Below are 24,598 nucleotides of genomic sequence, written 5' to 3'. Positions count from 1 at the left end.
ACAGGCAAGAAATGGAGAATTGAGGTCATGCATATGCCTTGCACAGTTAAAAACCAATCAATGAAGCAGGAAATTCTCTCACTGAACTTTAGTTTTGCCACAGAGGCACAACACACCCACTCACAGACATAAGAAAACAAAAATCAAGGTAGTTCAGGGAAGTGATGGGAAGGCATGGGCATTTTTAAACCGGATCTGACCTTTTAAACCTTTCTGCTTGGTACTGACTTTAGTGGGGGTACTTACTGAGGTAAGGTGTAAAAGAACCGTCTTGCACACTCTCCTTTTTCTCATTATTAGCTGCATTTCTGTCACTGGACCTCAGATGAGTCAGTGGCACGAAGTATAACTGAAAGCTTTTTTTAAAGGAGGGGTCTAACCCGTTGTATCCATTAGGGACTAGGCAGAGCTGTAGGCGACCTTTTGGTTTGCCCTAATGGAGGCTTGCAGTTAAAAGTAACTTTCTGACTTCTGGGGGGCAACGGGATGGTCAGTATGCTGTCGGTGTTACTGTCTCTGTAAACCTGGGTTTACATATAATTTTTTATGATACTTTTATTATGATAACTAGGGTGCAAACTTTTTTAAAAAGTATTTTAGCCTGAGATATTTATACCAATTCAACCTTAGACATGGGTACATTTAGAGATGCATAACGATAAATTGCATCACTAGAAAGTGTTCCTGTAGAACAATAAATTGTGGATATATGCATTTTTACAACATTGTATCTATGTCCACACTGTGGGGTTGTACTGAATGAGGTCTCAGGTACTATGATTTCCATGTGTGAAGGTGGTCTTAGGATCGTAAAGTCTCGCCTTTGCTTTTTGTTAAGGAACTTCTTGGATGACTGGAAATTACAACGGAAATAATTTTCAGTTCTTTCTTCACACGTTACTGAATCTTTAACAATTTTATTCTATCAACTATTGCGCTAAATTGGTACCAGTAACAAAAAGGTTTACATTTTCTTCCTTGCTCTGAATGCTTAGCAACTGTATGGTAACAATCCTACTAACTTTCCAGCTGTCCTAAGTCTTCCAAAGCCAGCAAGACCAAAGCACACACTGGGTTTATCACCTTTTAAGTTGTTTTTCCTTTAGTTCTGCTCTACATGCATGCTTTCTATAAACCAAACACATTTACGAGTGGCTGACTTTTCAGAAATGTAGATGTTCCATCAGTACCTCACTTTCTCTTGGGTGTGAGGCCCCAACATGGGCATCACGGGAGAGCGGTGTCCACCTAATACGTGCCTGTCCCTGGATCTGTGGGAGGAAGGAGAGCGATCGCATAGGCTGTGCCTCAGGAGCTCTCCTTTCAGAGGATCTCCCTTGAGTATAGCGTTCCCCTAAGGAATATATTCTGTGGCCGTGATGTGGCATGGTGGGCTCCCCGCCAGCTTTAGGACTCGGCACACCAGGCTTGGATCACTCTGACAGCACCCTGTTAATATAAGCAGTTATGGAAAAGCAGTGTCCTGCAAAAGCATGAAATCAAAACGGCAGCTTATTTTGCACCCAGGGCAAGCTACCACTTTACTCCAGCCCTCGTCTACCTGGGCTGAAGTGGTGGCCAGGGTCTGAGCACGTGCAGGAGCATCATGGTGGGGGTGTTCCACCTGCACACACCATGACTCACCCACGTGTTGTCAAGTGGGGAGACATCCAGAGTCCCTGTCGAGCCAGCTGCTGGCTTCTTCAACTCTGCTCTTATTTGGCATCTACCGTTGGAATAGTGCCTAGGTAATTAATCTCTTTGCCTTATCCTTCCTAAAACCCTCTATGAAAGATGTGTAGCAGGACAGAAGAAAATAAGGTGGGGCCCAAAGGCATTAAATAGATAAGTAAGAATACTAGTCACAGTTGTCAGTCATCACATTTGTCGAATGAATGGCTCTGTGAAAATCCAACATGGTCTGTATTGCAGCAGAATTCTATGTCTCAGGTTGGCTCATCACTGTGACCTTTGACTAAATAACCCAGATCAGCCACTGGGCCAACTTCTCTTCATGTGCTCCTCAACAGAAACTGCACTGCATGGGATCTCTTTCAATGTGCAGGCGGGTTTGTCTAATCCCAGTATTACTGGGGAAACAAAAAAAAAAAAAAAAAAGAGTTGGGACTTTATAGTCATATAGCAAAATCATAAACTAACATCCTTGAAATTGGTTCTAGTCATCAACTGGACAGCGAGGTGTTCAATAGAAGTAATTCAAATAAGAGGAATGCAAACTTAGTAAATGGTAGGTTAGTATTATGCAGTTTGAGACTTCTCAATCTTAAATTTGACTGCATAAAGAATATCTTATCGATTCAGATCCAGGTTTCAAGCAGGCTGATGCAGGATATTTAAATCTATTGTAAAACACCATACATCACTCCAGTAGTGACAACGTGCATATGTAGCAAAAGATAGCAAATTCACCCATCATTCATTCAAAATCATTCATCAGTCATCACTCACTCTAAATATTGGTTAGCAATGAGAAATTCAGCATATTTTAGTGTCAGAAAATTACAGTAGTGTCAACACTCTGTATCCTGTGCACTGCAACTGTAAGAAAGAAAATGCAGTACCAATCCTCTCAGAATTGAAGCTGGTTTCAGAGACACTATTAGGAAATGAAGAGTGGTTTCACAACATCATTTTATCGTTTTGTAATCAGGTTACAGGCCAATCATACATGGTCATCGCTGCAAAGTAGATGAGGTCAGCGTTCCTCCCTACTAGTATAAGGTTATCAGCTTAAATACCTTTAACAGCCTTTTCTGAGAGGGAAAACATAGGATACGATTAAAGTAAACTTTGAAGGAACATATCTCTCTGTTTCTGGAGTTGCATGAAAATTAAACATGCAATATCCATTAAAAGCAGTGAGAACTGTATGTCTAAATCCTATTAAACTGTGAAAAAAACGAAGAAGGTGGAATGACACAAGAAACACCTCGGTGCTCCACGAGGGCTTTGTTGAGGGATAGGCCCTGCTGTACTGGGTGTTGTTTAACCTTAGCAATAGGCGAAGCAGACTCCGGCTGTGACTTGCTGCCCTCTACGATAGCCACAGACCCAAAGGTTATGCCTGCATTTGCCACTGTGCAATGCCTGGGTTAAGGCTATTAAAAAACTACCAAAAATGTGACTATACCAAAAATTCACTGACCACAAGGAGTGATTCTTTACCTTTATTTGTGACTCGTGTGAAAGCAACAAGTGTTGAACACGTCCAGCAGCTGCAGAATAAGGAACCTCCTATCCTTGTGATTACAGAACTGCTTTAAAAGCGTGTTGAAATACAACTGAGCTAGAATGAAAGAAAAATGAAATGTGTTGTGAAAAATCATCTGCGTATCTCTTCCTTTTTTTTTTTTGGACTGAAGTATGTTATTTATAAGTGAGCATGTTATTAAAAACTGAGCATAGTGCTTTACAGCCAGTAAAAGACAATAGACCAAATGTTGCTGTTACCCACAGCTGGAGTGGATTGATAAAACCAGCACATTGTCTTTGCTCACATAGTTTAAAGTCTAAATAAAGATATATGATCAAAAGAGTAAATTGGCTCAGCAAGGTGGCAGAGAAAGGGCAAAAGGTTAAAAAAAGCTATATCAGTGAGTTATAAACTGCATAATTGGATAAATAAGGTGTTTTTGCTGGGTGCTGTAAGCTTTAAAAAAGTGATCTATGGTTTGTTTGCGTTACGGAAATGAAGGATTTTCAAAACAGCATTTGGAAAGTAAAAGGGATGATACTATCCCTCAAAAATCTACTCAGTGCATTAAAGAGAGTCGATGCTTACATATATACTTCTCCTTTTTTACATGCTCCAGTCAACCGAGAAAAAGGTAGATTATCAATATTATATCCTTGGACTGAACGACTCACTAGCAATCTGTCACTTGCACAAATAAGTGCATTTTTGACATTCGTCTTTTCAACCATATGTTTTTTACAAAAATTAGAGTTGAGAACCTAGCATGCATTCAAAGTCCAAGGAAGTTCTTTATGAAGAAATCCAATGATTTTTTTTTTTTTCTCTCTGACTTCAGCCAAACCCTGAGAGAACAAAGTGGCAACTTTGGGGGAAAAATAAAAAGAACAAAAAACCAAGCGAGCAAATGGCTAAACATAGTCTACAGAAAAAACTCTCCCGATTGCATGATAATACAGGTAAAACTGAGTAAAATTTTTGCTTTTGCATGGTTCCAAGTATAAGATTTGGCTAAGGCTAAACATTAGTTACTCCAATATAAAGTAAGTTAGGTGTGAGTTTAAAGTGGCAGCGCTCTAGTAAAATAATTCCATGTGCCCTACTTGTTCCAGAACAACAATAGTCACGTGTGGAATTATTTGGTAATGGATACAGCTGAATAGATATTTTGGAATATCTGAATAGATATTTCGGAGTATCTTTGTGTAAAGCAGTTCTTGGTGGTTTAAAGAAGAAATAGGATAGGACAAGGAAAGAAATCTGTGATAAAGCCGGGAGCGAATGAAAAGAAATAAAAAATTTACAAATGGTGGGGAGCTTTGAAGGAGCAGCTGGGGGGGCTGCCCCGAGCCTGGGCCGACACTGTCCCTAGGAAATTGTTCTACCCTTGTAAAGCATGGAGACCAAGTGTTTTACAAGATTTTATGTTCCCAATGCAACTGTTTTTAAAGTTCTGTGAATGAGAACTGCAACCTCCCTGGCTAGGGAACTCCATTTAGTATGGCTCTTAGTGTATAAGTCATCTTTTAAAAAGAAAGCAGCTTCTTTTTTGCCGCTTTGTGGCAAAATCCACATCAACAACCCCACTGAATGTCATCAATAATCCCATTCTTGTATCTTGGATGAAACCTATACTTTCAGTGATGTGTTAAAGAACCCAAATTATTGCAAAAATTAAACACAGTGTAAAAATACAATAAGTATTCCCATGGAAGGAAAGCAACCTTTTTCTGATTTCTCAGAATTAATTTCCATTGAATTCTCAATGCCCACTTAGTAGACATTAGCTGGTAGCATCAAAAATTGACCTAGTTCCTGCTGACCTTATTGGGAGCAGAATCAGAGCCTGGGTTCGTGGATTTTAAAGAACAGAGCTGGATTCAGAGGTGAAAACTAAATGAACTGCTCCTCTGTATCCTAAGAACATGAAAACACGGTGCAACCCTATTACTCAGTGAGGATCTGTTCACTGGAAAATCACCGAGGGAATAATGAGGGGGGAAGAACAAGAGGAGGAGGAAAAGGTGAGAAGAAAAGGGAAAGAGGGCAAGAGAGAGCAAGAAGGAAAAGGGAATGCGCTTTTGATGTCACAGTTCTATCAACTCATGCATTTTTCATGGGTACCAACTAGTGCTAAAATAATGCTGTGCTGACAATCCGAGCATGAAAAAAATCAGGCAAGTTCCCAAACGTCATGATACTGGCTTAAAATTAATGAGATTCACAAAAATTTGAAACTCCAAGCTTTTCTTTCGCTTCTAATTTATAAGCCTTTTGGGTTTGCATATCCAAGCTTTTCTCTCAAACTCGAGGTTTAGAAATGTAATTATTTTTAAGGAGACCTGAGGTTCCAGTTCAATCACATCTGCTGAAGAGCCAGAGCTGAAAACAAAGCCAAGTGTTGCAAAATCTCACTGTAATCGTAAGAGCTGGCAACACTAAATGTCATACCCATGGCACACTGTACAGGTTTGATGCAAAATGAACTAAAAATTACCGGATGTCAGATACAAGCGCATTAACTCAAGCTGCATTTGTGCCCTTTGCTAGAAAGTCATTAAAAACTGGAAGCGAAGCCAGCTGGCAAATGAAAATAAACTGGTAGGACTCAGGAGTTGACCTGTTTTGTAGCTCAAGCTTCATATTTTGTAAACTTAACTGGAAGAAGCGAACATCAACATTTCTCAGTGCTTTTGCTTAAGACCTGATCACTTTTTAAACAAAGTAATTCATGGACTGGATGTTAACATTCTTTTAGGCTTTAGTTGCCTTTACTTCCAGAGGTGAAGAAAACAACCTATGCGCAGGTGCAGGAGACAGCACGGGACCTTTATTTGCAGGAATAGCACATTTTAAGTAGTAAACTTAAAACTATTTAGATATCAGCCTTCAGATATTATTCACCTCAGCAGTTCTATGGAGTTTCTACAATTATTCTGTATATTTTTCATGTGAGCGCTGGACCTCGCGATGATGAACTACCATGGCTGTGGACTTTCTGTGTTTTTGTGTATTCAAACTGGCTAGCACTCTTAAAAACACAAATGAACACCCCGGATTTAATTACCAATGGCACTGTAAATGCACGAGTGTAAAAAAAAAAAAAAAAAAGTGGTGAAAAACCATGTAGTGACATTTTCGGTAAACTGGAAAAAAATGAGGCAATGTAAAGGGGCAACAGGTACAACTCTTACGCTCATCTTAATTATATATAATCTCACTTTCAGCAAAATACATGCGTATGCCGCTGTGTGCTCCGACAGCAGCGCGCTCCTTGGCTTTGGGGCTGTAACTGAGAGAGAAACGGCGGCGGAATTGCAGTCAGGCGCCGAAACCGCCGTGGATCAGCCGGGGGGACAGCGCTGCGGGAGCCGGGGGGACAGCCCTGCGGGAGCCGGGGGGACAGCCCTGCGGGAGCGGAGGGGACAGCGCTGCGGGAGCCGAGGGGACAGCGCTGCGGGAGCCGGGGGGACAGCCCTGCGGGAGCGGAGGGGACAGCCCTGCGGGAGCCGAGGGGACAGCGCTGCGGGAGCCGGGGGGACAGCCCTGCGGGAGCCGGGGGGACAGCGCTGCGGGAGCGGAGGGGACAGCCCTGCGGGAGCCGAGGGGACAGCCCTGCGGGAGCGGAGGGGACAGCGCTGCGGGAGCCGGGGGGACAGCGCTGCGGGAGCCGGGGGGACAGCCCTACGGGAGCGGAGGGGACAGCGCTGCGGGAGCCGGGGGGACAGCGCTGCGGGAGCCGAGGGGACAGCGCTGCGGGAGCCGGGGGGACAGCCCTGCGGGAGACGCGCCTACTCCCGCTCGCAGGGCAGGTACTGAGGACAGTGGATCGCTCCGGCACCGGGCGGCTGGTGGTCTGCGGTCTCCCGGGGGCTGGTGGTCTCCTGCCGGGGGCTGGTGGTCTCCCAGCTGCCCGGCGGCTCCGCGGCGCCGGTTTGGGGAGCGCTGGTAACGCCGGTGGCAGGAGGCGCGGGTGGGCAGCGCCGCACGCCGCAGGCTCGGCCGCCCCTCCGTGCTGTGCCGTGCCGTGCCGTGCCGTGCCGCCCGCTGCCCGGCCCGGCCCGGCCGGCAGCACCGCAGGGAAAGAGCCGCCTTCCCCCCCGCCGCCAGCCGGCCTGGGCCCACCCCCCGCACCGGAGATCTCCGGCTGATAATTCAAAAATGGAGGATGCGCCCTCTGAGCCATTAATTAATAATGTAGCTCGCTGTCTTCCTGTGTGACACACGCTGGAAGGCACCGAGCGGCCAATAAAGATGTAGGGGAGAGCAGGGGAAGGCTCCTCCCCGCAGCTCTTCCTGATTGAGGGCTTGAAGAAGTAGATCAAAAACTTCCCAGGAGCCGGGGGGGGCAGAGGAAAGGGGAGAAACGCGGCGAGGGGGACCGCGCTCCGCACCGGCCGAGCAGCGAGGGCAGCCTGCGGCCGCACCAGGTGCGCGGGAGGGGAGGGAGCCCCCCGCAGCGGCAGGCCGGAGGGCGGGCAGCCCCCCGCGCCGCGGCCGCGCTGTCCCGCGGCGGCGGAGCCCGGCGGGGCCGGGCCGGGCCGGGGGCAGGCGCGGGGCCGGGAGGGCGAGGACCCCCATTAGGCAGCGTCCCGGCAGGGAGGGAAGGAGGGAGATAAGCGGCCGGCGCTGCCCCTCCTGGGTGTTTGGGTTGCGGGGAGGAGGCGGCGGCGGGGGAGTGGAAGTTGGTGTCCGGCCCGGCGTGTGTGGGTCAGAGGCGGGGGAAGGGGGTGACCCGGGGGCAGGGGAGCCGGAGGAGACAAAGCGCGGCGGCGGCGGCGGCCGGGGTATCCCCGAGCCGAGCACGTTGCGCGGCCGGGGCGGGGGGCGCCGCCTCCGCCCGCCGCTCGGCGTCATGGCCCCATTGTGAGGCGGAGGGAGGCGGAGGCGGGAGGAAGGATCCGCCGCTCGCTCCCCGCGCAGTCCCAGGCAGGCAGCGGCGTGTCAGGCACACAAAAGGCCGCCGCGCCGGCGCCTTCTCCCGCTCCTTCTCCGGCTCCCCCGGGGGGAGGGACACACCGGGCCCGCTCCCTCCTCCCCGGGCCGGGGGGCGCCGCTGCCTGCACTCGCTCACCCCCTCCGTATTTTTCTTCCCCCCCTCCCCCCCCCCTTCCCTCCCCTCGAAGCGGGTCCCGGGGCAGGAAGAGAGCGCGGAGCGGGGCGATGCCGCTGCTGCACCGAAAGCCCTTCGTGAGGGAGAAGCCCCCCGCCGACCTTCGGCCGGACGAGCGCGTTTTCTACTGCAGGGTCACTAACGAGATCTTCAGGGACTACGAGTAAGAGACACCCCCGTGTCTGTGTCCGTCCGTGTGTCCGTCCTGCCCCCCCCCCCCCCCCCCCGGCGGCGGCGGCGGCGGGCCGGGAGCGGTTTAACCCCCGAACGGCTGACACCTGGGCGGGCGGGGAGGGGAGGGGATTCCCCGGCAGCGCCGCGGGGAGCCCTGCCGGGGGGGGCGCGGGCGAGGGGGGGCGCGGCTGGCGCCGAGCCCCTGCCCTCCCGAGGGGTGGGGGGAGAGGGCGGATCTCCCGCCCGGGGCAGGGGATTCCCTTGCCCCTCCTCGGCGGGGTATCCCGCGGCCCCCTCCCCTCGCGGGGAAGGGGGGGAGCCGGCGCCTTCCTCACCCCCCGCCCCGCTCCTTCCGCGGTGTGGCCCTGGCCCCGGCCCCTGCCCCCGCCGGGGAAGTGAAAGTTAAGCGTGTGGGAGGCGGCGGGCGGTAACGAGCGTCTGCCGGGCCCGGGCTCCCCCCCCTCCCGTCCGCCCCCGCCGGCAGCCGCGTGTCGGCGGCGGACGGCGCTAGGCCGCCCCGCGGAAGGGGCCGCGCCGGGCCCGGGTTCAGCCGGGGCAGCGGGGCCGGCCGCCCTATTGTTGTGGTAGCGGCCGGGCGGGGGGCGCCGCCTGCGGAGCCCGCTGGGCTCGGCCCGGGCTGGGCTCCCCGGCCGGCTCCCGCCGCGGTTAACCCCCTCGTCGTTGCCGGCCCTCCGCCGGGCCGGGGTGCCGGAGCCGCCGCGCCGCCCGGGGCCGCGCTCGCCCCGCCTCCGCGGGGAGCCGCCGGCTGACCCGGTTGGAAATGGCTGGCGGGCCCTGCCGCCCGGCGGCCCGGCCGCGGGGCCGCTGCACCTGTCCGGTGGGCGCCGGTCCCGCCGCCGGAGCCCTCCCTTCCCGGCCGGGGGCTGAACCCGGCCTGAAAGCGAGCGGGCGCAACTGTCCCCTCGGGCTCGCCCCTCTCGTGAGGGTTTCCTCCCTCTTCCCTCCCTTCCCTTTTTCTTTCTTTTTTTTCCCCTCTCCGCGTGTAAAAAGACGGATGGGAATTGTGAAATTGTCGTTAGCCGTCGAAGGTGCATTGCACGGATGGTCCCGAGCTTGCTGCCGCTTACTTTACCGCTTGTAAGAACAATGGCCAGAAAGTATTTAGCGAGACGTTTTTCAAAAGCAGATAAACGTATGTGTTTTCACCCCAAGTCTGATCCAGCGCCGTCCCCGCCTACAAAAAGGCCCCCGCATCCAAACTCTTCTTTTTTTCTTTTTTTTTTTTTTTTTTGAAGACGTGCAGACTAATGAGATTAAATCTGAAATACTTTTCGTTTGCAGCATATGAAATTAGAGCACACCTAAATCTTTTTCATGTTTAGACTTGTTTTTCTTACTCAAATACACTTCACCTAATAAAATTTTAAAGAAGTTGGATTAGGTAACTTTGGAGGGTAATGCCTTGCTGTTCCCTGGACCATGTACTCAGGGGGGAAAGGGGGATGTTGAATATTTTGTTGGAAGTTTTGTAAGGAGTGTTTCCATTATAGGGCGTATAAGAACCTCATAAGCAAGAGCTGACATCTCCTAGTTCTGTAGGAATTAAGTCCCCCTCCCCCAGCTTCCAATATTTTGAAAGCTGCTTTTCTGGTTACAATTACTATTATCACATAATTAGATGACTCTCATGTATTTGTTGACACTGCACTGAAATATGTTTCAGGTGCGTGTGGTTTGGCTAAAATTTTAGCATGAAAAGTATCCTTTTAAAACATCTTTCTGCTCTCAGAGGGCTTGGGGAATATTTTAAGGACTCCGACGGGCTTATTTACACTGCAAGGATGTTGTCACTAAGAAAAAGTACGAAAGACCAAATTCTGTATTTAACCAAAGCTCACGAATTAAGGGATAAATTTAGACTTGTGATAAATTTAGACACAGGTGATCCCTAGAAATGTCAAGGGGTGGTTAGCTCAGAGGTCAGGGCTTAGAATATGGTATTTGGGAAAACTGCAGAAAACTCTGCTATGCTTGTTTTTTGTGTATCTGGGGTGGGTTTTTTTTTGGTTTGGTGGTTTGTTTGTTGGTTGTTTGGGGTTTTTTTTGTTTTGTTGTTTTTTTTTTTTTTTTTAAATTCTCTTCTGGCTTTTTTGTTAGGTGGGTTAAGATTGGTGCTTTGGGTTGAAAAGTTTAGTATTTTCTACTTAGCAAAGTGTCCTGGCACAGATGAGCAAGTTTAGATTAATGTTAGTTGTTTGTGGCATAATCTACAGGAGAACATAGGGTCATCTTTCAGCACGTTTTAAAGATGCTGATCCTTGGCTCTTCTGGTGGCAAAGTGGTGCTTCAAATAGCTAATGTCTTCTGAAAACAACATTTCCCGTTTCTTTGCCTAAGCAAAGGCAATTAGATTAGTAGGGAAAGGGAGGGCCCACTTTTTAAAAACTGTATTAGCTTTTCATGAAAGAAGACCATTGTCTAAATCAGGCTTCTCTGAATCCACTTTTGCAATAGCGACTTGAATTTTTTGAGGGGAGAATTTAAAAATTACAGAGTTTGACTAGATCAAGCAGGCTGTATAGATACGTATGGTAACCTGAATCACCCCCTTCATCAACTATATGAACACTTTTAATTACTACAAAAGGTTAAGACTTATTTTCTTGTTTGTTTTTTGTTGTGTGGTTGGTTGTTTTTTTGTTGGTGGTGTTTTTCGGTTTTGTGTTTTGTTTTTTTTTTTTTTTTTAGGGAGCACAAACTTAGTGTTGAAAAGCTTCTTTTCATGCCCATGGCAGCTTTAGTAGAGATGAATACAAATCATACATTGGTATTACTCTTCTCTATATAAGAAATCATTATGCTAATACAAGGAGAATTTGGCAAGACTGGTATTTTGTGAAATGACCTTCCCGTTAAGAATGTATTTCCTTTTTCATATGAAATACCATCGCATAATTTTGTAATCCTTTAAAAGGTGCAGTGAGGTGGCAGTGTTTGATTGTATTTATCAGGAGTAACAGGAACTGGGGGAACTGATGGTCTTCAGGCTTGGTTGTCATCCTGGTTAGAGGGACAGACCAACAAAAGAGTCTCTGAAGCCATAGTAGCAGCTGGAAAAGCAAGTATGGGGATGCATGAGAAACACATTAAACCAGTGGGATGTTGCCACCAGTCTTTGATACCTTGTCTGTGAAAGTTAATAGCTGATATAGATGTGTGGTGAAAGCTCCTATTAAAGTATGGGAAGTCTTGCTTGTGAAGACAACCTGAAAGAGAAAATGGTGAGTAGTATAGATAGAGTGGTAGGAATGTTCCTCATTCTAAAACACAGAGGGGAAAGAGCAGTTTTGCATCTTCAAAACTTGCTGAAACTTCTTTATAGATTGGCCCGTGGAATTCTTGGTTACAGTCAAAAAGAGATCTGTTCAAAAGGCTTTTTTAAAGTGTCCTTAGTTAAATTAGGTGGATTTTTCTGGTCTGTTGAAGAGAAACTTATAACTTGAAATATATTCCTTAATGCGTAATTAACCTGTAAGTATTAAGGAATAAATGTCTCTCAGGGTTTTTTTTGTGTGTTTCTTTTGTGCATTATTTTTTCATATGTATTATTGACCACTTACGCAGCCAAGGCAGAGTACAAGAACGCTTTTGTGATCCAGAATGGCAGAGTTGGTCTTCCGTGATTACCCTCCTACCATAGACTAAATAGATTATATACTAGAGGCTCATAGGGGCTTTGGGATTAAAAATAACAACTATTACAAATTAGCCACTCCATAGATTTATTTTTTTTCCTCGCTCTTCAATTCCACTTATTTAACATGACTTTCTTATATTTTACATTCTCTGATACATAATTCTTCTGTTTAGAAAAAGAACACCTGCCCCCCCCACTCGTTTTTAATACATGCTAAGAAAATGAAAGAAAATGGTTTGAAACAAACATGTTCTTGAAACACACTGAAAATAGAGTCGATCTTGGACTCAATGGGAATACTTGGTTAGTTCAAACAAAAGGCATCTGTCATTTCTAGGCTGGATTTTTATATCCATTGCAAGTGCAGTCAGCACTGAGATAGCAAGTAATTTATTTCTAGCTTCTGTTAATGAACTGCCTCCTATCAAATACCTACCAAGTAGCAGTATTAAACTACTTCTCAATGATTTGCTGATAATTTTGCTGTTTACCTTGCCTTGCGTGGAAAACTAGCTGTATAATGTAAATGAAAAAAGACATCCAGCTGAGAAGTCAGCATTAATTACTACTACAAAGACAACTGAGCTTTTAGTCCCTGCTCCTCGAATAGCTGAGCTGACGTGGACACCTTCACCAGGGTGCTGCAGTCCCGCCTGACTTCGCAGGCAGATGGGACCATGCAAGTGAGCTTTGTGGACAGGCTTTGTATGAACTTCCTTCTCCATCTTGTCAAGAGTTACAGAGATCTTGAACCACTGAGGAAGCCCCAGAGACTGTAATACCCTAGATAAAGATGTAGATAAGGCTTCAGATGTGACATAGCAGCAGATGCACTCGCTGTTGTGAATTTAAGTCGAATGTAGAATATGATCAAGTGCATTATTACTCTTTACTTAAAGAGAAAGGGTATCGCTGCTGCTGCTGCTACCATTCTCGTGGTTCGGTCGCTGTTGTGTCTGCTCTTTGTAAATCTTGTTGTGATAACTGCCGTGCACCAGAGAGAGAGAGACAGGGACAGAAAGCGTACTACAAATAACATCTACTGCTGTACTGTTGGGGTTTTTTCTTCTCCTCTCTCTCAAACCAAGTTAAAGTGAGATTATTAAAACATTGCAATAAAACTGTGTTAACAGACTAAGCCACAGATGGTTTTGATGTGCTATAGGTAATGACTAGCTAAAGACAAATCATGCTTTAAAATTTGACTGTAATTTTTTTTTCACACAATTTTCTTTTTCTTCCCTGTAAGTTCATGGGGGAAAAATCCACACAAAACAAAAGAGGAAATGAGGGAGAATGAAACTAGATACACAAACTACTCTTGTATGCAAATGGAAAAATGTTTTCCTCAAATATGTTTCAGTTAAAGTAATCTTAGAATTTTGCACTTGTAATAATCATAGATTAAAAATATTTAGAGAGGGGGTTGTTGGTTGGGTTTTTTTTTTTTTGTCGTCGTGTCCGTCGGCCCCCCCCCCCCCCCCCCCCGTTAAGTTCAATGCTGTTGCTTTAAATAGCATAACTGCCCGGTGTCCCCTCACAAAGAATAACAGCAGCTCTTAAAGGGACATTGTCAGCGTCACCCTCCGTCTCTCCCTCTGTCTCTGCTCTCTTTCCCTCCCCCTTCCCTTTTACTTTCCTAATTTCTGAAAATTCTGGTACATTTTTTAGTAACTCTCAGGGTGGTTTTCTCTTTCCTGGCTAAAGATAATTATCAAGAACTTCTTTGGTGAGTGAGACAAAATTATGTGTAGATACACACAGCTGCATGAAGATTTGAGTAAATGTTTCTTTATCCATTGAAGTCAGTAAGAGTACTAAAAATTATTGTGAATCTAATACACAAGTATTGAAATGTAGGGCAGGAAGAGACCTGAAGAGATCATGTTTTATGTATTCCATCACCTTAAAAAAAAAAAAAAAGTGTCTAACCTGTTCTTTAAAATGTTTAAGTAACTATTCTGTGCCTTAAAGATACTGATTCACCATGGTTGACAGCAAAAAAATAATATTCTGTCCTTTGCACAGAGAATGACTGACAGCCATCCGTTCTTCATATATCAAAGAATAATTTCTCCCATTCTCTTTCCTTTGTTCTTCTCCTTTTCTTGTTTTAGAGTAAGCAAACCCAAATTATTCCTTATTACTTACTAGTGTTAGACCCATGTACTGTCAAATATATTAAGTAGATGGAGGTGATATAAAAATTTGAAATTTTGTAGCCATTAAATATTATTCAGATAATGTATCTCTTCCTTTTCTGTCCTTTTCCCCTTCTCGCAGCTGATGTTCTTCCTAAAGCATCTTTCTCTCACTCAGAGGAATCCTGTGCTCATACAGAAAGGATTATCTGAGCCAGGGCCCTCCATTGTCCTCAATCTGGAATTTCCATTTTCATTTACAAAATGTTATGGTTCATCTGTCCATCTGCAGCGAGCATCGTCATCTGCATCAGTCTAACTGATTCATGTTTGCCAGCTTGAGTTTGCAGGGAGCACGCAAGAAAAAACTCGAAGTGTGAACTGTCCAATTCTCTAACCCCATTGCTAGAAATGATTTGAACAGTTCTCCCCTTTTAACAATGGGAACACTGCGCAGCGCAATTCTTTTTTTTTTTTTTTTTTTTTTTAAGGAATGAAACTTCAGTATAGGTATCTTGTGTAGCATGCAGCGTTCTGAAAGTACCGTGGGTCTGCTTTGAAATAGCTACGTTGAACTGATACAAGGCAAAACAAAATTCAATTTGTCATGTGTTGCATACTTAGCAATACTAGTCCGTTAAGATTTTTAGAGGAAGGCAAATAAAAATCATTGTCTGAACTGGGGCATGTTGAAAGATTGCTCTGCTGTCCAATCACTAATCCATAATATATGGTATGTTTTAACATGGTTTTATGAATAGCTACATCATCTACTTCATCTAGAAAGTGTTTTAACGAACTGCTGTTTTTCTGATACCTGTCAAAAATTGACACATACTGACTAATGAAAGCTCTTCTTTCTTGATTCCAATATAATAACTAGTAAGCAATCAATAACAACAATGTAATTTTAGCATTAATTGGAAATACAGGGAAGGAGGAGAATCAGTATTTGTTAATGGAACAAGGGAGGAGAAGAATCTGTAGGAAAAAATAGTTTAATGCTTTTTCTAAGTGCAATGCAAACAGTGAAGGAATAAAAACTATTTAGAGAACTACTTGACATTAATTTTTTTACCTCTCCCATCTTTTCATTTGTGAGCTAGGGCACTCAAAACCTGAAACTTATTCAAGTTTCAACATGTTTCTGTGATCTTAAGGTTATTTTATGTTTGTACAGTTTTAGACCCTCCTCTTGCAACTATGTGTGGAAATGTGGGGGATGTGAGAAGGATGTGACACTTATTAAACGCGGTGTGATGATTTTTATGCATAAGGCTTCTTATACCTGAATATTTGTTTGCAGCACTTCTAGGTCTTGATGCTGTTACTGTAGTCTGTAGTGAGAGGAGACTTTGATTTCACAATAGCAATTTACCATGCCACGGCTAAAAAGTGGTAAATAACCCTTGATTATCTACAACCTGTACCAGGAGTAGAGCTGCCTTTGCATTTCAGGCTTGTAAAAGAAATTAGCTGCTGTATTAATAGTGAGCCAATTGAAAATGTTAGTCAGAACTCAACCGTTTTCTTTCTCTCTCCCCCACCCTCTGTCTTTTCAGTGATTTTTTTGAACGCACCATTCTGTGCAACAGCCTTGTGTGGAGCTGTGCTGTCACAGGTAAACCAGGACTCACATATCAGGAAGCACTGGAATCGGAGAAGAAAGCCAGACATAATCTTCAAAGTTTTCCAGAGGCACTCATCATTCCAGTTCTCTACTTGGCCACCCTTACCCATCGCTCCCGACTTCATGAGATCTGTGATGAAATCTTTGCTTATGTCAAGGATCGGTATTTTGTTGGTGAAACAGTGGAAGTAGTTAGAAACAATGGTGCAAGGTAAGTATATTTAAAAATAAGTACGCGTTTCTTTTTGTTTGGTGTGGGTGGTTTTTGTGTGCGCTTTTTTTTTAAAGCCAAAAATAAGGATAATAAACTCCATTGAGGACACCTGAAGTGAGGTGTGATGTTTAAGCTAGTGATGCTGTTACGGCTCCTTCCTACTTTAATTAAGAGTACGATTGTATTGCCAGGCTTGGTATCTCTTTCCTTAGCTTAGAAGGAGGCAGGACAGCTCTCTCAGGTCTTGACACTGCAGTTTTTTGGTCCCCATGGTGGATTTGCAAAGGAATGTCAGTCCCCTGGTGTGAGAAAGGTGGGTGGTTTGTAGAATGAGATTTAATGAGAAACTAGGGGAAGCCATGACTTAAAAATCATGAAAGTTTGGATGAAATCATTCAGAACATAATTAATCATGTGATGTTTTGTGTACTCAGAATGGCGGAACTATTGAAAGCTTAAAGAATTGATGAAAGCTGGATTTTTGCTTTTTAGTTAGTGGCAAAAATTGCGACTGCGTTCTCAGAGAAGTTGGGAATTAATCATAAAATGTTTGTAATAGGTGGTTATCTGGGATTTAGTGCAATGGGTTTTTTCCCCACTCGGTGTTACGTTTACTCTTTTACTGATGTATATATTGCAAGCGTTTTTATTGTTGTCTTAGACTGATTAAAAACTTGGAATAATTTTGAGCTTCAGATGCTTTCTTTCTCATATAATTGGTACATATGCCCTGTAGTATAAATCCGTTGTTTTACAACATGTAGCTAGCTTGAGTCTTTAAAGAAGCTTCTGGGAGAGGACTAGAAAAGGTCCATGTTTTGTCTAAATGAGTTTGCAGTTTCACCTAACTGAGGTTTAAAATGGGAAAGACTTAAAACATGCTCAGCTTGGAAACCCTTTATGGGTTCAGCTGTTGCTGGGTTTTTTTGCTGTTTGTTTGTGGGGTTGTTTTGTTCTGCTTTTTTCAGGAGGAAGGTGCCAGCTTACACTGCAGAGTAGACAAGGCACAACCTATTGGCTTTTGTGGGTAGCCTGAGGTCTCAGCACGTAATCTGATGTATACTGGGTGATAGGAGTGGGCTGGTTCAAAATGGTCACTGGAGAACATAATTATTCTGTATGAGCTTTTTAGTGACTGATCCAGATCTTATTTAAGGCAAATTTTGTACTACACCAGGAAGAAAAATCTCTTCATGTGCTGCAGGAGATCAGTCGTAAGGGAATTTGTATGGGTGTGTACATAAGGTCAGTGTTTAATAGCAAAGCTTTCCATCTCTTCCCTGCTCTATTCCTTTGAACCAGCGAAGTCTCAGTCTGAAAAGCCTGGACAAGAACTTCGGTAGTGTTGCTGCTTTCTGTACAGAAAACCTATATCCAAAGTTTGTTTTTCTTTCTCTTCTTTATACTTGTCTAATGGCTAGACCCAGATTACCACTAGTATTACGGTCATTTTGCTTGGAGAATAAGGGTTTTTTCCTTCTTTTTTTTTTAACTAGAAACCTGAATATTATGAACTGTCAGTGTAGTTCAGCTGTTGGTTTTCATTTGCTCAATGAAATGCCTTTGTTTTCGATCTTTGACGATGCTGTCAATTTCCAAATTAATAGCAATAGGAATGCTTTAGAAGAACAAACTTTTTTCCCCAAGAACAACCCTCCTGTCTTCCTCTTACTTTTGTAAACTCTTCACTAAAATATTTATGCGTGTGCATCTTAGCTGTTCAAAGCTTAAATGAAAAGTAGGCTTATATGCAATATATACAAGTCTGTCTTGTTTCTTCATCTTTTGACATTCAGAATCCTTTTCACGTTTCTTTTTAGACCATCATAAATCAGTTTTTAAGTTTGCCCTAACAAAATGGTTTCTACTTACCATGTAAGCTGAATTCTGTTCAGATAAAGTTGTGATATGATTCTATCTCATAAAGATAGCGCTATCATTTTTTTTTACCAGCCTTTAATTCAGTCTTCTCGGTTATTCAAAATTGTGTTGAGATACATATCTAACAATTTTGTGTTTATGTTCCACTTTCACAGATCAATGTATTAATAGGATATAAGCTAAATTTCTTAAGCCTTTGGGGTGGACTAGATAGCATTCAAAATACTGAAGATTGAGATAAAATCTATTTCCATTGAAAATTAACCTGCTAGAGATTTTATGTTTTAAAACTACATAAGTATAAATTTGTGTCTGGTGAAATGAAGCATGAAAAATTCGCCTTAGCTGATTGCATGCCACTGATACTCTATACAAATGTATAGCAGAGAGCTAGTTCAGACCTTTAATACTAAATCCAGGAAAAAGTGCAAATAACATGGTAATGCAGAGGGATTTTTATGCTTAGAGATACATAATTGAAGAATACAAAGTGGGAGGAGGTGAGGTATAGTTATTCTTCTGCCCAATTAAGAGTTGACTTTGACCTATATTCTGAAGTACTACATTGGGAATTAAGTATACCAACTCATGTTATTTACAAGTAACACGGCTGTTCAACAGAGCAGTTTGCGTGTGTTTGTCCTGTGCAGCTATGTTTTTGTGATCTTTTCTAGCAAAAATGGTCACAGTCCGGCTATAGTGTAATAGCATCCTGTGAGACCACCAGAATTTGGCAGATCGTGAAAACCCAGTTGTGTTGTGGTGTTGTAAACTCTTCCGTTGCAATTATGTATGACGTTTTTTGCACGTGTAGTGTCAGCAGGATCATTTGTTACCTGAGCTCCGTGCATCATTTAACGTAAAGCCTACAACATAGTGCATGCGTAACCAGGGGTTGCTCAAGCAATTTAAGTATTGATATTTTATAGCTCCTAACTTTGCACATGTAATGTTCTTGTAGGATAGATTGCTTTGATGCAGCTTTCTAGATTTTGAACAAAGTAAATGGGAGGGAACCCAAACACTAGAAGGGTTAGCATTTTGGCTTAATGCAAATATTTTTATCTTGAGCATATGAAGTAGTTTATAGTACTGTAAGCAACGGACAGGTGATCTGGAAATAGTAAGAGGACAAGTGCTTTGTGCGGAGGCTAGGCAGAAGATTTTTTGGGGGGTTTTTTGTTGGGTTTTTTTTTGTTTTTTGTTTTTTTTTTTGAGACCGGTGATCCTTATATCCAACCTGTGTGTTCTGGTTGTTGCAGAATCTGATGCCCCATTGCTTTTTCTGATCTTATGTCCTGATCAGGCTGTTCTGGTTTCTAGCCTTTTGTTGTGCTGCTCAGTTTTGAATTGGCTGCTTCCGCCTTGTTGCTGAGCTCTGGTAGGAGGAACTCGGAGAGTTTGGGAGATACTCTGTCTTCCTGTTGTTTTGGTGTGTCTGGTGTTTTAACAGCCCTTATCAACCAGAAAGAAATTGCAGAGAAAGCCCCCCGGTCCTATGATGTGGCTTGTTCAGGCAGTCTCTGAAAATGATGCGTGCAATTTGGTAATCTAGTAGAAGCAACAAGGAGAGGATTCTGCTTGTTCTTTAACTCCTTCAGAAGATGTATTGATTAAAAACAGCCAGCTTTTTTGGCTTGTATGGGTCCAGCTTTTCTGGCTAAACGGGGCCTGACTTTTCTCCAAAGTGGCAGCTGTGCTATGCTTTAAAACATGAGGTGATTGGATTCCCGGTTAAAGAACCGTAGGAGTCGTGTAACAATGTGTTCCTAGTACTACCTTCATAAAAGACAAAATTATTATTTGAAACGTCAGTCAGAAACATCGTATAATATAGGCAGAAAACTTAATCTCAAATTAAGTTTAAGTTTGTCTGACCTGCCAAGGAATTGAAAACAGCTAACACTAAGTACTGTAATTAGAATGTCAAATTGCTGTTTATGGAAAGTAATTTATTGAAACAGGCATGGAAATTATTCAAGATTTTGTTGGAGGAAGGGAAATTAGAGCAATATTTCATGTTAACCATGGTCAGTTAAGATGTAAAATAAGCACTAATGTTTTAGCTCACACTTTATTGAAGCAGAGGAAAAATGTTGACCCCATCGCTGTAATTGCTTCCTATATTTGCCTTTGAGAACTGAAGGTTTAAGACCCATAAGACACTAGTTGGCCTTTTGTTTTTCCACAAGGAATGGCATCTCTTGCAGTAATCTGTCCATTTGTTGCTGTCTTAGTACCATGTTGCATTATTGGTACTTAGAACTTGTGAAATTGATTTTCACTATCTTGGCATCTGAAGTCAGTTACCTGGAAGTTGGAACTATGTGGTGTGGAAGGCCTACCTGAAATAACCTCAGTGAATGCCTCAGCCACACCAAATGAAACCTACAACTGTGTAACTCGCTCAGCTGTAGGACCTCTTCCTTTCTCCTTAAGGTCAGGAGTGTGCTTTTTTTATTATTTTGATTTGTCAGAGGAAAAACTAGATTTAAAGCGTGTGGAAACAACCAGTTATGATTTCTCATGAATTTTCTGAGACTGGACGCTATCAAAAGAAATAATGGCTGTCTTTATTAGGGTATACAAGTTAGAAGGGCGATAATTAGTTAATTAATCTGTAAGCTTGCAGTCTGACTTGAGCAGTGAAGAGATCTGAGGTTTTAGGTTGGACAACTGTACTAGCTCTTCAGCTCCCCCCTCCCCCACCCTTAAAAGTAGCTTATGTGACGATGCCTTCCCTTCCCCACGGCGGGTGGAGGACAACCAGTTGTTGTCCAACAATTAGTAGGGAACTTAATTAAAAAGTCAACTACCTGCAGACTAAAATAGATTGCTTAAAGGTAGTGTATAGGAAGGAAGAAATCATACCGAACATGGCAGTTATAAAAAAGGAGTGTCTTTTTTTCATTGAGTTTGACCACTAGATGACACCACTGCAAAAGAATACTTGCCTAATATCTGTGAGCAGGCAACACCAGAATGCTTTAAGAAAATGTAGTGTTTTTTAAAATGAATCTATTTACAGAAGTAGTAGATGAAGTTCCCTGTTAGGAAGATTGCTGCATCTGATCGTACATTAGGTAGAGGTTAACATCCTTTCTCTGCTCTGAATGATCTGATGTTGACCATTGCCAAGCTGTAGGAAACGCAGATAATCATGGAGCAACCTTGTCTGTAAGTGAAACATCTTTTTTTAACTCATCAATTGTTTGGCTGGTGTCTCAGTGCTTTAGGAGTGTTCATAGTGGATTAACCACTGCATTAGGCCAATTAAAAGATTTGCATACTGTTGTCATCTCTGTAAGTCTTAAAGTCTTAACTGGGGCACGGGAAGCATGTTGCTGGACATGACTATGCCTAGCTGATATGGAGTTGGGATGGTAGAAGATAATCCTTGTAAGAGATAAGATTACAGCTAATTTTCCAACTTTTTCATTCAAACTGGCCACAATGTATTACTCGGTTATGTATATATAGTTGTCTTCTGAAAATTAGGATAAGTTCATATAAGACCACTAGGTAGTAAAAGGCAAAGTGTCTTCCATGTTTAGACTTTAATGAGTTACAGTGAATTTAAATTATTTTCTAGTCCACCAACAAATTTTCCCTCTTGATGTCTAGGCTTCAAAGCTGTCTAGATGCAGAGGCACTGGAGCTAATGTCTACAGAATCAGAAAGTTACATTGTGTTTTTGTAGTGGTAAGGCATAAATAAAGCATAAATTCTTGCATGCAAAGAAAGTTTCCTACTTTATTTTGAACGGTGAATTTGAATTCCAGTAGCAAAGTTAGTGTGGTGCTTATGAAACAGCATAGCTGGCAGTACTGGAGAGCAGCTTACCTATTCATAGAGCAAGTACAGTTTGCATTCTTCCAGCAGTGCTGTTTAAGGATCAGTCAACTCCTGGCCTGGAAAAACCACATTTAAAGAATTCACTTTCCACTGCCCTTATGTTCTTTAGGATATATTTGTATTTGTTGGCTAATAAATGTATTTGTATTTGACTAACAGAAGCTATGAGATGATGATATCTGGGAGAGAACCTGCAACTCCTTTCTTATAGATTGTTAAACAGCCGTTAGAACTATTTTTGGGCGCTGCCAGTCTCTTGTTAGCTCTCATTTCTGTGCACACTCTCTACTTTTATAACTAATAAATTTAAAGGTATGGGTTTGGGTTTGTTTTGTGATTGTTGTTGTTGTTGTTTGTTTGTTTTTAATCAGTACAATACTAGGAACGGAAGGCTGGGCAGTCAAAACAATGCATATACTAGTGTTACTGTTATAGTGCTGTCCTAATTCCACAGGAGACAACCGATGCAGCTACTATGTATATGGGATTCTCTTGTCCTAAACAAAAACATGATTCTTACTGGTTTCTTTGAAGCGTAGAATCCTAGCTATAATTTGACAGACAAATGAAGAATGCTAAAACTCAAAATGAGCAGCTCTTACTGTACTTCAGGAAGCCATTATGTGCATAAAACTTGTCTCCTCGTTGTGTGCTTTTGTTTTGTGTGTGCATTAAACTGTACCAGTTAGCTTAGTAAAAGATGTCACTTATCCCTTTAGATCTTGTCTCGCTTTTATCTCTGTAATTACTTTCAAGTATATGAGAACTGTTAGGACAAGGGTATGAGTTACTGCACTTATCTGACATTTACTTCTTAAAAACTTACTAAAAGCTGACAAAACAGAATGAGGCTATACCTTTTTGGTACTTCTTGGTACTTGCTACTATAGCTTCTTATATTACTCTTTTGGGGTTTTCTGTATTCAAGTAACTTTACATACTATTAGAAAAGGTGTGCTTTTTTAATTTTGGCATTTGAAAAACTTTGCTTTCATTTGGTTGTCTGTTTTAAAAAGTGAATTTCCTTTTGCTTCTGACTCAGTGATCATTGTTTTCTTTATGCTAAAAGTTGGCCTCAAAGTATTGCAATATTCCCCCATCGCCTCATTTGAAACAGCCTTCCACATCCAAGGGATGGTTTTTGTCTACTTATTGTAAAGCATACAAGAAGCACGTTTATAACTCCCTGGGCCTTCAAGGGATCTAGTTTTTTGACTTGAAATGAGGATGTAGCAGAGTGCCAGACTATTATTTCTATCACAGTAGTTAGCGCCAGTCAGATCAAGAGCTGTTGTGCAGAATGCTCAATTGACGGGCAATGAGAAGTGGTCTCTCCAGCCTTGGTTGGATGTAAAGGCCTACTCGGCATTTGGGAAGAACTTCTCTGAGTAAGTGAAAGTGCAGATAATTGCAGGGTCAAGGTTTTTGCTTGACATCCTGTGATGGCTGTTTTTGGCCCGTTACATAGTGGAGTGCAGCTTCTCTTTTGCTTCTTCAAATTGTGGTGTCCTGCTGCTTCAGCAGAGGTAGATGGAGATACCTGCTTGTCCTGCAACTCAATATAGCTTGTGTACATGCCTTTGAGTTGCTGAGCTGAATGAAAGAGAAATTTGGCAAGTAAGTTATATTTACCCTTTATTCTGGGTGTTCCTGAATCGCTCTCATCTTGGACTACTCGTGAATTTGAAGCACGTACCATGTCTTGCCCAACTACCTTATCAGGTGTGTGGTTTCCCTGGAACAGATTTTCCTAGTATCCCAGTGTTCGCTTGCCTAGATGTCACTTTTCAGTTAGGAAGGATAAACTACTGAAATCACTGAGCTCCTCAAGAAATTACAGTGTCTCAGGGCCTCTAAATGAGGGAGGTCTTAGTACTACTTCTTCCTCTGCTTTTGTCTGTGGCCAGTATTTGCCTCTTGCACATGCTGTAGTTCTCATCAGGTCCTTCAGTGAGCCGCCTGAAGTAGCTGATACGACACAAACTCACCGAGCTCTTCATGTTGGGTTAGGTGTTTGGGGTTTTTTTGTTTGGTTGGTTGGTTTTTGTTTTTTTTTGTCAGGTAATTGGATTCAATTTAATAGCAATCAATAAATGATACTAAGTGCTAGAGCTACAAAAAGCAAGCACCACACCAAGTATGTGGCTGGAAGGAGGAATGGCAAGGGAAGATTTCCCCCTTTGGCGGTGTCGAACTGTTAAGGCATCTCTGCATCTCATGGAGGAGCAGCCTGAGGCTTTTGTTTGCTTTTGCACACCTTCAGCCTGCCGCTTCCTTACCATTCTTCTGGGAGTGACAAGGTTCAGTCTGACCTTAAAGTTTTCTGCCAGTTGTATTAAGCTGCTCTTCAAAGCACAGCCCAGAATCGTTCTTCTAAAGAGTCTGATGGAATTGGGTTTCTGGAGAAACGATGTCCTGCGCCAGTCTCCAGTCAGTGTCTCTTGCCCTTAGATTGCTGCAGTCAGTTATGTTCTTTCACCTGTGCAGCTGACCAGCCCTACCCAGAATTCATGGAAATCAGTGGAAGGTCACAGTTTTTTTGTTTTTTTTTTTTTTTTTCATTTGAGAGGGAAGGAGATGTGCACTGGTATCTTAAAAAAAAAAAATACATTGGTGATATCTTTTCTGGCTTTGTGTTTAAAAACTTTTGGGCTCCTGTGTTGTTCTCTTTCTTCAAAAAAACCCCATGTTTAATCATATAGGCCAAACACTTCTTGG

General features: G+C 43.2%; 2 protein-coding genes across 5 annotated transcripts in view; one reads left to right on the top strand and one right to left on the bottom strand.

The window, feature by feature from the left end:
• Positions 1 to 1,119: 1,119 nt before the first annotated feature.
• On the bottom strand, positions 1,120 to 7,400 carry LOC148056802 (uncharacterized). The gene is made up of 3 exons (XM_087747168.1): positions 6,119 to 7,400; positions 3,187 to 3,307; positions 1,120 to 2,090 (listed from the first exon to the last, which is right to left on the bottom strand). The coding sequence occupies exon 1, from the start codon at positions 7,398 to 7,400 to the stop codon at positions 6,438 to 6,440; it is 963 nt and encodes a 320-aa protein (XP_087603294.1). The 3' UTR covers positions 1,120 to 2,090; positions 3,187 to 3,307; positions 6,119 to 6,437.
• Positions 7,401 to 7,499: 99 nt separating this feature from the next.
• BAZ1A (bromodomain adjacent to zinc finger domain 1A) overlaps positions 7,500 to 24,598 on the top strand; it is a 65,244-nt gene continuing 48,145 nt past the window's right edge. For all 4 annotated transcript variants that reach the window (XM_087747167.1, XM_087747166.1, XM_087747165.1 and 1 more), the window contains exons 1-3: positions 7,500 to 7,644; positions 8,341 to 8,490; positions 15,863 to 16,141. In XM_087747167.1, the coding sequence (XP_087603293.1) occupies positions 8,378 to 8,490; positions 15,863 to 16,141 (392 nt within the window). In that variant the 5' untranslated portion in view covers positions 7,500 to 7,644; positions 8,341 to 8,377. The remainder of the gene's footprint in view (positions 7,645 to 8,340; positions 8,491 to 15,862; positions 16,142 to 24,598) is intronic.

Source organism: Nipponia nippon, unplaced genomic scaffold (assembly GCF_047370975.1).
Source record: "Nipponia nippon isolate SJK-2023a ecotype South Korea unplaced genomic scaffold, ASM4737097v1 scaffold_11, whole genome shotgun sequence".
In the NCBI taxonomy this organism is placed as follows: Eukaryota; Metazoa; Chordata; class Aves; order Pelecaniformes; family Threskiornithidae; genus Nipponia; species Nipponia nippon.
This window is presented reverse-complemented; position numbering and strand designations above follow the sequence as displayed.